Source organism: Dermacentor andersoni, chromosome 9, assembly GCF_023375885.2.
Source record: "Dermacentor andersoni chromosome 9, qqDerAnde1_hic_scaffold, whole genome shotgun sequence".
NCBI lineage: Eukaryota > Metazoa > Arthropoda > Arachnida > Ixodida > Ixodidae > Dermacentor > Dermacentor andersoni.
The window spans coordinates 6,333,616-6,349,765 of NC_092822.1; the positions used below are offsets into that span (position 1 = coordinate 6,333,616).

The 16,150-nt window shown below is 44.8% G+C and overlaps 1 protein-coding gene across 2 annotated transcripts in view; it reads left to right on the plus strand.

Annotated features, from left to right (window-relative positions):
* LOC126526928 (salivary peroxidase/catechol oxidase-like) overlaps positions 1-16,150 on the plus strand; it is a 92,564-nt gene that overhangs the window by 18,503 nt on the left and 57,911 nt on the right. The window contains exons 2-4 of one of the 2 annotated variants that reach the window (XM_050174634.3): positions 8,840-8,994; positions 10,174-10,306; positions 14,184-14,395. In XM_050174634.3, coding sequence (XP_050030591.1) covers positions 8,840-8,994; positions 10,174-10,306; positions 14,184-14,395 — 500 coding nt within the window. Of the gene's footprint in view, positions 1-8,658; positions 8,995-10,173; positions 10,307-14,183; positions 14,396-16,150 lie in introns of those variants that run through there. The other variant, XM_055068448.1, reaches the window with a different exon arrangement.

The window sequence follows — 16,150 nt, forward strand, 5'->3', positions numbered from 1 at the left end:
GATGTTATCCGGCCCCGGTGTGGATCGGCTGTTGAGATCTCTGAGCACCTGTATGATCTCTTCCGTGGTGAAGTTGGCATCAAGCTCCGCGTTAGATCGACCCGATTATTGGGAGGTCGCGTCCTCCCGTCGCCAGCAATTTGACCTTCATTTGACCGCAGCGGCGCCGCAGCCTTGGCAAAGCATCACGTGACTAGCCGCACCGAGCTCCGCTGCCGCCGGCTTGGCGCATGCGCTCTTCGCAGCTGGATCGCTGCCTGACCACGTGACTCACCATGCGCTCGCCTAGTCAGTGCGAGCTTGGCCATGGGTGAGAGCGAGGCCGGGCCGTCTTCTCTGAGCGTTGCGCGGGAGGCTTGGAGCCGTCGTCGTCAAGCGGCGTCTGATCACCCCGCGGATATCGCCCGGCGAACTGCTTCAATGGAGAGGGTCCGCAATGCCCAGCGCGCGAAGCTAGCGTCAAAGGCTAAGCAAGAGCGAGTGGTTCGGCTCGCTAAATGCCGGCAGCGAGACCACAACCGTAGGCTTTGGACGAACCAAGTGAAACCAAGACTTAATCAGGCTAAACCAAGCTTTCGCTTTGCATAGCGAGGGTTAGCTGAGCTAAGCCGCAGCCAATTTCTTTAGTCTCTAAAATGTTCAAATTTTCACTAGTCTTTTTTTTTCAATTTTAGCATTTTGGGAATTTTACAACGAAGTAAATATATGGTGCAGTTGCATATTTCTTTTTTATTTTGCTAGAAACCTTTTGAAGATTTGTCAATTATTTTTCAGCTTCATCCCCTTTACCTAAAACGACCCCAATAGCACCGCTAATTTCGTGGTCAGTCAGAGGCAGTTGCTCAAAAGCCAAACTTTGGCAATATTTCAAAAACATACTCTGGGTCACATAAATGTAACTTTGTGGGTCAATAAGACTAGTGCTGTAGATTTACCAAAAAAAACATTGACAGGGTGCAATGCATTACATTTAGAGTGATGGGACTTCGAATTGATAAAATCTGCAAGTCGTGAAAATAAATAAGGGAAAATTAGAAATCCATCCAATCATAGCAATTGCTACAAAGGAAACCCATACGGGTTCCTTTGTAGCAGTTGCTATGATTGGAGGATGTTTCATTTTCGCTCAATTAATGACTTCTTTCCATCTTGCGGGTTTGCGCAGAACTATTACATCGTTAGAATGCTGTTATCCTCCTTTAGCGAAGTAAGGCTTTCTTTCTTGTTCAAGAAATCAGGGCTACGTTTCGCAAAACGGAGGTGGATTCCTTTTAGCAGAGAAATTTTCTCATCACATATAAAAGTTTCGCTGGAAACTAAAGAATAGTCAGGACCCCCCTTAGTCTGTCCTTATCTGAACACACCCTTAGAACACCTTGATACCTCTGAACACACCTTAGGTTGTTCGCCTTGAAGAAGACCAGTCCGCTGGTCGAAACGTGGCTCCAGCTTTCATCTTTCTCTCGTTTTCTTCACCACAATGGTTTCAAGACATGTGAAAGCCTAAGACGAAATGCGTGTTACGGAACCTGGACCCCACCCTCCCAAAACGTTTTGTTCTTATTTTGGGATCTCGCATGTGATTTCATTTAATGCACCAAACCTTTCGGAAGTGTGTGCCATCGAGTTGTTTTGTCCACCACTTGTGTGATGCCGCACGAAGGGTGATGACACACAAGCGGTGCTGTGAAAGTGTGTGTATGGCAAATGTTAAAAGGGACAATGTGCTCTTACCTTACGGAAGTATAGACGCATGACTCGCGGCATCAGTGTTTCAGAATAGGGTGTTTATTCGAAGAAGCACCGCCAAACGCGATGAATGAGCAACTCGGAATTGCAGGATAACAGAGCAAACGACGCCCCTTGCATCGAGACTGGTTTTGCTGTCCGAGTATCTCCTATTCTCGTATGCGAAAGAGGCTCTGCATCGTAGCTCTACGGAAGAAAAAGAGAAGATTATCAAATCAAATCAAATCTTTATTTTCCATCAGGTGCTACAGATGGAGGGGCTACGGAAAAAAAGCTGCCACTTGGCGGCCTGACGAGTCCGCAGAGCCATATATAAGGCAACGTCTAGGCAGCACCAAAGCATAAACAAGCGATAAACAAATCAAGACACTTGATCGAAGCAAAATAAAAGAAAAAGTCCTGAGCCAGATCAATCAAACACAGTCACACAAAAGAATGAACAAGCGATAATCTCAAGACACTTGATAAATGCAGAAGAAAAGAAAAAGTCTTGAGCTAGATAAAAGAAACACCAGAATAGATGAAATCACGTTAGTCATTGAGCAAACAGGTCTCTAAGTGTAACAGTGGAACAACTAAATAAATCGAAATTCAGTGACTGATAATAGTTTAAAAGAGATGGCAGAGAAAAACACAAACGCTCCATACCAGAATTCAAGCGTGGTACAGCAACCTTCCAGTTTTCTCCACGTCTAGTATTATAACATCTCTCATTTCTTTCTAAATGTGCCAAGGCATCGAGGCTATGAATATTTTTTTTTCACTTCATATTTAAAACGAGCACTCAAACGGTAGCGGTATAGCTTGTGAGCTGTAATAACATGTGCCCTGTGAAAGAATTCTGCAGTGGTTGCATTATAACGAGCATTGTACACGTGGCGTGGATACCGTTTTTGCATATGGAATATTTTTTGTGGGTTAGAGAAAGTAGTTGTGCCTCAGACAAGTTAAAAAAAATTATGGGGTTTTCCGTGCCAAAACCACTTTCTGATTATGAGGCACGCCGTAGTGGAGGACTCCGGAAATTTCGACCACCTGGGGATCTTTAACGTGCACCTAAATCTAAGTACACGGGTATTTTCGCATTTCGCCTCCATCGAAATGCGGCCGCCATGGCCGGGATTCGATCCCGCGACCTCGTGCTCAGCAGCCCAACACCATAGCCACTGAGCAACCACGGCGGGTCCCAGACAAGTTGGCAATAGTTGACGTGTGGATAGAAAAGAGAATTTATAGACCAATATTTTTGTTTTAGTAGAAAGCATGTACCGGAGACGACCGACTACACCGGTTATTCGAGCAAGTTTGGTTATTCCGGTTATTCGAGCAAGAAAAATTTATCCCATCAATAAAAAAACGAGTAAACAGGAAAACACCTTGGATTACACGCAGTATTATCCACCTCAAAAGAAAGTTGCAAAGAATGCGTAAAAAGAAAACCAACGTCGATGCTATAAGTGAACTTTCGCAAATGGTCAGAGCAGAAATTTCTTCAGCAAGAAGCAATTTCTTCACAAATACGCTGACCAATTTTATGACACGCGAGCCAAGAAAGTTCTGGCGTTACCTGGCAAAACCGGGGGCGTCTATCGACCAAATGAAAATAGACGGAGCCATTACGGATAACGCAAACTGTATCGCGAACGCCTTTAATCACTATTTCCAGTCTGTGTTCACCCGTGTTTCTACCTCAGAGTTCAATCAAGCGGAATACCACTCCCGCATGCCTGACCTTGTCATAACAGAATGCGGCATTCTTAACTTACTGCTACAGCTTGATGAAAAGAAATCGCCTGGGCCCGACGGATTACCCAATGCTTTTCTAAAGCGATACGCGCAACAACTGTCTCCCCTTCTTCAAAAAATTTTTTCCTTATCCATGGCAACAGCAACCGTGCCCGCCGACTGGCTTTGTGCGAAAGTGGTCCCGGTGTTCAAAAACAATGGGAATAGGCTCTTGGTAAGCATGTACAGGCCTATATCACTAACTAGCTCTTGCTGCAAATTAATGGAGCATGTAATTAACAAAGCAGTCATAACTTACCTGGAAAGCAACAAGCTTTTATATGTAAACCAGCACGGCTTTAGGAAGGGACTATCAACAGTTACGCAATTACTTGAAATTACACATGACTTCGCGGCTGCTATTAACTCTGGTTTGCAAGTGGATGCAGTGTTCGTAGACTTTGTAAAGGCTTTTGATTCTGTCCCACATTGTAAGTTAATTGAGAAGCTTAAAATGATTGGTATTAATTCAAACATAGTTTCCTGGATTGCAGCTTACCTCTCAGGCCGTACTCAATACGTCGAAATAAAAAGTGCCAAATCCATTAGCCTAGACGTTTGCTCTGGTGTTCCACAGGGATCAGTATTAGGACCTACACTTTTTTTAATCTATATAAATGACATTTTTTCCAGTGTCACTCCAGATGTTGTACTGAGATTATTTGCAGACGACTGCGTTGTGTACACCACGGTTCGTTCACAAGATGACCAAAATAATCTGCACTTAACACTAACTAACATTGATTCTTGGTGTAAAACTTGGGATATGAAAATAAATGTAAGCAAAACGTCATCTGTCACCATAACAAGAAAAAAAACTCCCATCTATTTTACTTACCTTTTATCAGGATCTGCTGTGACGCGTAATAATGAAGTAAAGTACTTGGGGGTAACGTTTACTGAAAAATTGAGTTGGGAATCCCACGTAGATAACATATGTACAAAAGCATACCGACAACTTGGATTCATCCGACGAAAATTGTCAGCTGCACCAGCGCATGTAAAACTAAACGCCTATATGACGCTAGTAAGACCCATCCTGGAGTACAGCGCCATAGTTTGGAACCCCCATCAGTCTTACCTGAAAACGAAACTTGAAAGAATTCAAAGCCTAGCACTCCGTTTTATTTATTCCCGTTACTCCCGCTACGATAGCGTGACACTTCTCCGTAAAAGGGCTAGCATCTCGACGTTAGAATGCCGACGACTAACTGCATGTATGAAATTTCTTTTCCTGTTATATCATGATCGCATCAACATAACTAATGACGTGTACCTAAAGCCACCTCACCACCGCTCCAAAAGAATCAATCACGACTTGTGCATACGGCCATTTGCTGCTAGATGTATTTTATTCAAATTTTCTTTTTTTCCTCGATCCATAGAACTATGGAATAGCCTGCCCCGCGATATTGTGAATGATGTGTCAATTGATGTTTTTGTTGCGAATGTTGAATCTTTCTTTGAAAATGCTTTCGTAAATGTGTTGTAGCCATAGCCTTCTTGATTATGAGTCATGAATTGTATGATTCTACAGCTCTGCACACTTTTTGATTCTATTATTTGTATAAGTTATGTATTTTTCATTCATGTTCTGGAACACCAAACCTGTTGTACCACCTATTGTATATTCCACTCCTGTCAGAGCCTGAGAAAGGCTCACAGTATTATGAAATAAATAAATAAAAAAATAAAAATAAACATGCGATTCCCAGGACAGATTGGTAGTGAATATAACACCTAGACATTTAAACTGGTCAACAATGTCAACAGGATGAGAGTTTAAAACAATATCGGCATGAGGAGGAACAGGTTTATTTTTCGGCCGGAAGACAACTGCTTTTGTTTTATTTTCCTTAATTTTCATGTAATTGGATAAGGACAATTGCAGCAGTTTGACTATGCTATCGTTGCAATCAGTGATAAGTTTATCGATGTTATTACCAGAAAAAAATATGCTGGTATCATCTGCATATGTAATAAATTTGGCGTTCTGATTAATGTTAATAATGTCATTTATATGCAGGTTAAATATCAAGGGCCCCAATATGCTGCCTTGTGGAGCACCACAAGGCAGTGGCAGCACTCGTGACCGCGTGTAGTTTATTTGGACTACTTAACATCGATGAGATAAATATGATTGCAATAACTGTAATCCTCACCCTCGTATACCGTAAAAGTCCAGCTTCTGCAGCAGAACATCATGATTCACCAGGTCGAATGCCTTGGAAAAATCGACAAATAGGCTGAGTACTATTGCCTTGCGTTCAAACTGAGTTAAAATGTACTCTTTCTGGTGAAGCAGAGCTAATTCTGTAGACATATTCTTCCTAAACCCAAACTGGTGGTTCGTTGTTATTTTGCAGTGATGAACAAAATTTACAAGCCTACAGTGTATTATGTTTTCAAGGGGCTTAGAAAATATAGGTAAGATAGACACCGGACGGTAATTGCCCAATTCATTTCGGCTTCCCTTTTTAAGAAGCATTACTACTCTTGCGGTTTGCATTTGCGCTGGAAATGTCGATGTCGTCAAACATTTATTAAAAATATGCGTTTAAACTGGTGCTGCTGCTGTTCTTCAATTTTTTGATTGTTGAAATGACTTCCTGTACATTCACTGGCTGTAGAAATATTGATTTTTCATTCCGCGTGCTGACATATTGACATGCATTTGAGGAGCTTCCTGGCGTACTAATATTTGTAAAAAAATATTGAAAGCGTCAGCCAGTTCCGCCTCGTGCAAAACTTTGCCATCAATCGTTAGTTTAGAAATGCAGGTACGTTGGTTATCGCGACGCAGTGGCGCGTTCATTTTTGTCCCAGAGCAACTCACTCGGCGCATTTTTGTCGTCCAAAAAACGTGAGAAGTACTCTTTACGTGCAGTACGCAGTTGTTTCGTTAGTTGGTTCCGATACCGTTTAAAGACGGCCAAATCATAAGGATTGCGGGTATTTAAGAACTGTCTCTAGAACTTATCTTTTGCTCTCATTTGTTGATACAGTTCATGTGTGACCCATGGCTTTCCAATTTTTCTACTCTTTTTTACGTCTTTTAACAGGAAAATGCTCATTGTACAATCTTTTGAAGGTATCTAAAAAAACATTGTAGGCATTGTTAGCATCATGTATATTCAGGAGTTCACGCCAGTCTATTTGAAGCAGCTCATTCCTAAACGCGTTAAGAGCCAAAGGCGTTCCTTTTTTTTGCGTTAATTGTACAACCTTATAATGCAAAGTTCCATTCAAAGCAGACAAACGTAATGTAGGTGTTGGTGAAGTTGCCTCTTTCTATTCTCTATTTATTCAAAAATAACATTCAAAAGTTTCTGATATATGATAACGCAGTGTATTACATTCTGAGTTTATTCGTTTTAGGCGCGAAGATAGATGCGCTTAACTGTATTGTGGCATATCTTTCTATTACTAAGTTCCACAGTTAACCTGCTGCATCAGCAATATTTAATGAACAATGTTAACCCTTTTTCTCTTTACTTTAGAAGGGCTGCTCCCAGCAATCACAAAGACCATGTCCTACACCCGAAGCTCTGTACGGATCGGGCGTCGTCCGCGAACGACTCGTCGTCCGCGGCGCCACCGCGCGAACGCGCATTCGTCGTCTCCTTCCACAGCTGGCTCCGTGGCCGCTCGTTGCTTAGAGGGACACTCAAGGCAAATGTTCAGTGAAGTTAAAGTGATAGATTAGTGCTCGATAATCTCTAAGGCGTCAACATTATCGCGAACAGAGCCTTAATAATCGAGAAATTTAGGTAAATATGCAGGGCATGATTAGGGACTCCCACGGGACATTCAAGCACTTGCCCCCCTTCCCTATGACTAAAGCACTCCTCAGTTAAATCCTCTCTCTAGTACACAACCACTCGTTGCAAAAAAGATCCTTGTATTATAACACGAAATAAAATGCTGCCTGCCGATTTATATTTCATTCTTAGAAAAAATAGCTCATTGAAGATACCCTTGACAACGACGCGGGCGGTCGAAATGTTTCGTTTTCGCTCGACTCTGCGCCGCCCACGCTTTCGCGTTTTAGTAGTTCGGTTGTTGCGTAGTGCTGCGCTGGTTTTGCTGGCTCGCGAAACTCGTACAAACTTCAAGAAGCAGGGAATTCAACTTCCCTGTGATGCCGCGGGGTGCCCGAACGGTCTACGCCGCTTGGCCAAAAGGTAGCTGCAATGGCGAATCCGCCGCTCTGTCCTGGCTCGATACCGCCGTCCGTCGGGCGCCGTTTTACTCACCGACGGCAGCGAAGGGGGCCGATGGCGCATGCAACGTCACCACTCCTACTGTTCGGTGGCGGGAGATTTGAATTTCGAAAAAGGTATTAGGACCCTGCAGATGCAATTTTCTCGTAAGCTAAGTCTTTTCTTGGCACGAAACAAGTTTTGCGAGGTTTCTGGAATATCATTCGAACAGTCTACGTCCACTTTGTATTTGCCTTTCGTAAGGGCCTATGAACCACTCATTGGCAAGAGGAAACTATGGTATATCGTCATCATCACCAGTAATGGCTCGAGCCTCGTCTTCGTGTTCCACAGCTGGCTCGTTTGCGCCCCTCGTAGCCGCTGCCCTCGAGCTGTTTCGCCCTCCACCCGAGAACTGGAACGCGTGGCGTTTTGTCCCGACGTGTGCGCCGTGAAGATCGCCGACGGTCGTTGCCGCTGCGTACGTTTGACAAGCCTCATCCAAGCGCGACGTAGAGGACTTTGTGAACTCCGGCCGATGAGGAACAGACTCCAGTCCTCGTCGTTGGTGACTTTAACTTGAACGTGTCCCGGCCAGATGGCAATTGGCTGCCCTCGTTTATGATCGAATGCTTCGGGCTACAGTGCTACACCGATCGCAAGGTGCCAACGACCGCGAGGCGCTCGTGTTCGAGCTTGACCTTCGCCAAGAACCTGTCCATCGTCGTCATCGAACCCTTGGCCGTCTACCATAGCGACTACAAAGCTATAGTAACTTGCGTGAAATAATAAACAACACCAAAATATTTATGTATCCAAATATTTACACCAAATATTTATGTATTTATTTATGTAGTGTTGTACATTATATAATCTCTACAGCTTCACTGGTCTCCCACCTTCGCAGAGTAGAATGGCTGCCGAATTTTTTGTTTGAAATGAAGCACGTTTTGTTCTAGTGGTGGTATAAAATCAGAGGAGTTATGTTTTCCCGTGCATTCAATCTGCAAAGCCAGAGGCAAACTTTCGTCTTGACTTATTCCCACGACGTTACCCCGTTGCCCTCTCATGGTCCCCCCTGCCCTATTTCTACTCACCTGCAGGGTGTGCTTCCTTGCAACTTTGGCCGTAGTTGCAACGGTAAGCGCGTCGGCCTCTTGGAGCCCGAGTGCCAAGGAAGTGGACGCAGCCATGGAGAAAGCTTGGGAAACCTTGCGTGCCGAGGCCCACTCAGCGCGCATGCGCAGAGACATAGGCGGTAAGCTGGATGTTTTATTACTTCATGTACTACGCCTATTCTACGTAGCACTGCGCGAAAATAGGAGCAGCCGGCAGCTTCAGCTCTACGTGCTCGAGTGTTACGGAGCCACCTTTGTTCCAGTCGATTTGGAGACTTCGGCCGAGACTAATCCCTTAGCAGTCTCAACGGCCTTTGAATGAACATAAAATAATGCACTTATGGATGGTGTGGCTAGCTTTTTGGCTTATGAAAGGGCAAGTGACATAATACAGCTATGATAAAGGTGCCGCTCGCGATCAGTCTCCAGACTCACTGGAGCGCGCCTACCGGCTTAGCAGTCAGTGCATCGCGGCAAGCAATTTATGCGGCAGGGACTGCTCGCCTTTGTCGACATTCGACAAACATTTCGCCCTCAACAGCGAAGTACCTTCGCTCCAACATGGTTCTAAATATTGGAAATAAACATGACACGAGGAGTTAATCCAGCAGAAATAATTGCCCGCATTCAGATTTTTCTCAGCTACTTATTCCAGCAAAAGCTGACAAAGCAGTGGAGGGTTTATTTCTCTATTAGCGGTAGCAGTAAACGTGTCCGAGTTTACTTGTTGGCATTTGCTGAAAGATATTACTATCTCCAGTGTTGTTCAATTTCGTCGTGCTAAGTATGCGATGCGTATCCTCAGAATTTTTTCGTTATTTGGTCCCACCCAAGTCTCTCTCGATTTCCACCATTGCTTATGACTGTGTTGAACCTTCTCCAGTCTTGCGATTATGTTGTTCAAGCTGCGGCTCGAATATACAACGACTGTTTTACTGCATGCAGTCTTGCGAAACCCAGTCAGGTTATCTGCCTGCCTTTTCTCTACCGTATTCCAGCAAACCTTTCGTGACAGCCATACATGCCAGCCAAACCATAAATAAAGTACTAATCGAGGTCATAGCATGACGAACTAGCCCAGAAATCTGCTGGATAAAAAGTAGCTCCTCGCTGACGGCCTTGTGTGTGAAGCAACACAAAAGGCTGGTTGGCGCGCTGATATCGTCACGGGGCTCCGACGCGGAGGCGACGGCGCTAACCAAGCTCATAACCACGGTGTCTGGTCATGCAAGAATGGGCAGATCCGTGGGGCGTTTTCAATTGGAACGAACAAACTCTGCATTCTCGATGGAATTCTCACGAAACTGCCTCCTCTGCAGAAGCGGGCCGTGCGGCAGGCTGTCCGTCGGCGTCCGTGCGCCACCAGCACAGCCGGCGAGCGACCAGGGAAGCAGTCGAGCTCGCCCAAGTGGCGCGGCTCTTCGAGGAGACAACGAAGGAGCTGTTGAGGAGGTACGAGCGTGCCAACACATGGATTGACAAGCGTTTATTGTGTAAGGCTTGTGGAAGCAGGTGGCCGGGCTCCGGGGCTCCATTCGGCGACCCGACGGCCTCGCTGGCCGGGCGAGATCTCCCAGTGCTCCATGCTGAGTTTTTGCGCCGGAATGCGTATTAATTTTTCGTGGCCTGCTCTCTCGTGCCCGCGGGCGAGAGTTGGCTGGCCTCTGCACCACGGGCCCACGTATGCGGTGGGGTTGATGGCATGTTTTAAGCGTAAGGGCGGGTATGTACTTGTCTTCAGGCGGCGCCACTCATACCTTATACCCAACTGAGCGTGGGGCAATATATAATATCGGAAGGGTGTGCGCTTGTTTATTTTTTTTACTTGACACAACGAGCGTACGAAGACGCGCCGATTAATTGGCATGCGTCCTCGCACGTCTGTTTGGTTCACCAACGGCGATAACTGGGGCCAGTTGGCATCGCATGTCTACTGCGCTGTACTAGCTTACGCGAAGGACGAATGAATGAAGCGAACAAATGTATGCGCTATGTTTGAGCTGTTTAATGTTCGCAGGTCCAATAAATACGACATAATGGAGCGACAGAAAGTAAGTGCGAAACACGAGACAAATGAAAATCATAAGCGCGTCCCATTTACGAGAGAGATGAGTGAGGCACACTGTAAAACAAAGAAGAATGAGGCGAGGTGTCGAAAACAGTTCTCCTTGTTACATGACAAAGATGTCTCGTGTTTAGGTGACAATTATGGGTAGCAGTCGGTCCACATTACCGCGTAGGCTAGTCGTCATGCTTTGATGCCTTTGTAAAGCAACTTGCGATTTCAACAGCAAAACTTTTTCACCATGCCAGTGTGGATGGGGCATTGATTCTTGCAAAATAAATGTTCACTTGCTAGCGCCCGTATGTAGTGTTGTCTCCTTACCGTTTCCGTAACACTGAAATTCGGGCATGAATTCATGCTGCGGAATGCAAATAAGTTGAAATGCACTTATCTATCGATTAGTAATGATTATAGTTCTTCGTCACGACACAAGCGACAACTTCTGCGGCAGTCTGGGAAAGAAGATAGGGCAAACGGCTAGAGGGTGACTCTTATCTACGACCAGATAAAAGTAACGAATACATTGTTGCGCCAAAAAAGAACATGGAGACTCAAGAGGGAGAGTATGAAACGACAGATTCAGCGTTCGATCTGTCGTTTCATGCCCTCCCTCCTAAGTCTCTATTTTCCTTTTTGGCACAACAATGTATTCATTAGATCCCAACCAACTCGCCCAGCAACAAGTTCTACTCAAGCTAAAAGTAGATGATGTACTTTACGTGTGGGATGAAGCCAGAAACGATCGAGCAGTTCTATCACCGAAAACATTTACGCGGGGTAGCGCAGAGGTAGGGAGCAAATCAGAGGAACTCAGCCACAGCACAGAGACAAAGGATTCATGATACCACGCATACGCGAGATCGAAATGTCTTAGAGTACTTAATCTTAATGCCCGTAGCATCTAGAACAAAACAAAAGAACTCGAATACCTCCTCCTTACCCACGATCCCCATATCACAATAATAACGGAAACTAGGTTGCATGAAGGTATACAGACGAAGTAATAGTTGACAAGTCGCACCATATTTTCCGTCGTGACCGTATGTCCCGGGTAGGTGGCATCGCAGTTATTAAAAACACACTTTCAGCCACACTACTTTCCCAGATAGAAAACCATGAGAGTATTTTTAATAAACTGCTGGGGACATGCACTTACATTATGTGCTGCCTACAAGCCTCCTCCTTCACCCCCTGAATTCTTGCTAGAATTATCCGATTACATGATCTCTAATTATGGCTGGAGATTTTAATCTGCCATCACTTGATTGGGCTTGCAGCACCACATCTCACCTGCTCAACAGCACATTACAAGATATAATCCCTGGCAGGTGATTTAGTTCGAGTTGTTCATGAAAGCACACGTGAACCTGAAGGGAATGGCGCAATATTGGATCTTGTATTTATCAGCAGAAGTATTGTTGATTATGTCGTTCGTGTAGAGGATCGTATATCTGGCCACAAGTTCTTCTTTCTTGCACCATAAATAACTGCGTGAAGACTACGCCTATGAGAAAAACTGTCAAAAACTTTAATCAGGCAAATGATAACGCGATTCTTGACGAGCTGTGGGAGTTAGTAGATAACTTGCGAAACCATGATGCCATTACTTTGTGGAATAAATTTAAAGAAACTGTTCAAAGATGCATTGACAATTTTGTTCCTACGAGGCATATTAAGTCAGATCGCCACAATCCCTGGATTGATGGGAACATTATACATTTGAAGCGCAAGATTAAGCGACCAAACAAGAAAAAAGTCACCAATAACGAAACACTGCGTCAACTCCGAGAAGAACTATCCCGTGCCTTGTCAAGTGCAAAAAAAAACAAATATTTCGAGATTACTTTGCCTAGTTTTCTTAAAGCAAATCCTCAGAAGTTCTGGCACTTTCTCAGCCCAAAATCTAAACAAATTGACAAAATAAATAACGCGGATATACTTATAACGGAGCCGAGGGGCATAGCTGACGTGTTAAATGAATACTTCCGTTCGGTTTCTCTCCGGCTGAAAGCGACAGCCAGTCATTTCGGCCTTCAATGTTTGATCATAACTTTATATCTGTTGAAGGTGTCTTCTCTCTCTTATTGAACCTTCAGGAAAGATCTTGAGGCGGCCCAGATAACATTCCCAGCGCTTTTTTGCGCCGCTATGCCGAGACTGTGTCATATATTTTCGCTGGGATTTTTTGTTCCTGCTTAAAACTGGCTATCATTCCAGATTGGCGTGTCGCCCGGGTAGTGGCAGTTCACAAAAAAGGAGACCGCTTACAAGAAGAAAACTTCCGCTCGATATCGCTGACTGCGTCCCGCTGTAATATACTTGAGCACATCCTCGCACATTTCATAACCGAATTCCTTGAACGTAATGAACTGCTATCCAATCACCAGCACGGATTTCGCAAGAACATTTCAACAATCACACAGCTTACTACTACTATTCATGAGATCGCTTCAACCCTCGATTCGGACGGGCAGATTGATATAGTCTTTTTGAATTTCAGCAAAGCTTTTGACCGTGTATCCCACAGTAAACCTTTAAACAAACTTCACAGATTTGGCTTACCATCTTTTAATATAAATTGGATCAAACAGTACTTGTCCAACCGAGCTCAGTTTGTGGATGTTGACGGGAACTCGCCCAAGCGTTTGCCTGTAACATCTGGTGTACCTGAGGGAAGCGTGTTGGGACCCATTCTTTTTCTCATATATGTGAACGATATTACAATGGCTGTGTGTCCTGTTGTTCAAATTAGGTTGTTTGCTGACGATTGTATGATTTTTAAAAAGGTGACGAGCCAGAACGACCAGATTTCATTAAACTGTAGCCTAGCGAAAATTCACGAATGGTGCACAAGATGGTCCATGTCCTTAAAGTCGGAGAAAACTGTGCTGCTACGCGTAACCAATAAAAGACAACCATTTTATTCACGTATAAAATTAATAACAACATCGTAACAGAAGCCATATAATAGAAATATTTGGAATTGACAATCATTAATAACCTTAAGTGATCCTCCCACATCGAAAACATTCGTACAGCAACTACTCGGAAACTCGGCTTACTTAAACACCAACTAAAAAACGCGCCGTCCGATGCAAAGCTTCTTGCTTACAAAACTTTTGTTTTGCCTAAAGTTGAATACGCGAGCGCAGTTCGGGATCCCCGCTATCAAAAAGATAAGCATATGCTCGATGTGGCTTTCGGATTTCGCTCGCTGTGTTCTTGCCGCCTACTTCGCATGTAACCGCGAAGTGCACGCCGCAGCCACAGCGACTCCCGGGCAGAAGTCGAAAGGCTGGAGGCGACCGACCTCAACTCGACCGCTCTTTCCGGCTACTGCCCGCTGACCAACGTCACGTGCAACTTGACGAGGAAATACCGCGAAGCCGGCGGAAAGTGCAACAACCTTCAGAACCCCGGATGGGGCTCTGCGGCTTCCTGCATGAACCGCTTGCTTCCCGCAGATTATCAGGATGGTAAGCTTAGGACACATCATGTTTTGTTTTTTAGTGTTAAAGCTATTCGCCTTCTCTGCTGCTCAATATACTGGCTATAAAATGGCAAATGTAGGTGGGTATTTTCAAGTTTAGCAAATGCTAGCTAATATCCACATAAGTCTGCCACCAAATAAAGCTGGCAGACTTGATTAGCTTTGTTGGGTGGACATTTCAAATATACGCAGCCACATAACAGACGACGTCTAGGGCTGCGTCTCGTCGGATTTCGCCGCTTTCGTCGCTGCTTTCCGCCGGATAGCAATTGTTGCAAACTAACCGTAGCTCAGATTATTAAAAACTCTGCCAAGCAGTAGAAACATCACCAGTATAATTTTACACTTTTCGTGTGCTCATTTGCCTCTCGCATCTAGTGCACGGCGAAGGTTTAACGTCGTTTATCGCTGCCAGCGTGTCAAAGTCTAGTTAAAAAAATTTACTCACCATCCCGGCCCTGCGAAAGTGCAAAACCACCACTACAACTGATGAGGGGTATGCGATGCTTTAGTGATGGTTCGGATGCTTGTTTTGAGCTTGTTCTTTTTTGAAACGTATGCTGTTCTGTGCGTTGTATGGGTGATTTCAACGAATGTATGCACTGTTCGCGCCAATTTTCTGAGCGATTGTGACCTCTGCATAACAAGGGGGATAAGCCATTGCTGATGATGATAATTTCTGCGCACGGAGGGACACGAAAAATACGGACCACCGAGAGGCTTCGCTGTAACATCCGCTCCTCTATTTTAGTGAGGGTCGTCACAGTGGAGTCGAATTGCGCTCGCGTTCACCGCTTTGAGCTGCTCAACCGCACGGGGGAACTCTCGGAACAACGCGTCCAAGTACCAGGGATATCAACAGCCGTCGCACCTAGAAACAGTGAGCCGTAAATTAGCGCTGTTTCTATCGAAAAGCGTCATTCTTTTTCGTTTTTTTATAACAATAACAACACACCAGCAATCAACCCTACACTTCCAGAAAAAATTGATTCTCCCGCCTTTCAGAGGCTTATATGCAGCAGAAAGCCTTTTCCAAACTACATTTCAAGTTTGAATTCTATAGACTACTATATATGGCAATTATATATGAATTATATCAAAATCACCCATAGTTCATATATGAAAACATTACCAGATCAAAACGATTCGCGAGGAAAGCTGCATTGTCGAATGGAATGTTTCAAGTTCTTGAAAAAGTTGAATAATTCCGCTTTGAGATCGATGCAGCAGTGCATCTTGAAACGACTGAAAGTTGTTCGAGAATTGGCCTTTTCCTTACATACGCATGAAAATTCAAGTGCAAAACTTCTCGCAAAAGTTCTCGTAAGCCCACGCGCTCTGGGTCCGAGCGGCTTCAGCGGTCAAACTCTGACGAGATGAGCGCAATATCGCTGTTTCAGTTCCCGCGCGGGCGGCACTGTTGTATCGCTGCGACTGTGTGCATTGGACCGGTCGAACTGCACCGTGATGTCCGTAATTTTAGTATGAGGGCGGTCACACCGTGATTGACCAGCTCCGGTTATGCGTGTTGACGCCAGCCGGTGCAAACGTGCCTCTGGAGCAAATACGAAATTTCCATTAGTAAGCGTTGACAAATAGCTGGCCTCAATAGACATACAGGCTGTGTGTTGGCGCGTGCCCAGATTGCTTAAAGCGAGAAGCTACTGTCGTGAGCAATATGAGCGGGGCCTCGATACGTGGATGGCGCTGTCGAAAACGGAGGCGAAAGGGGGGCGCTCTT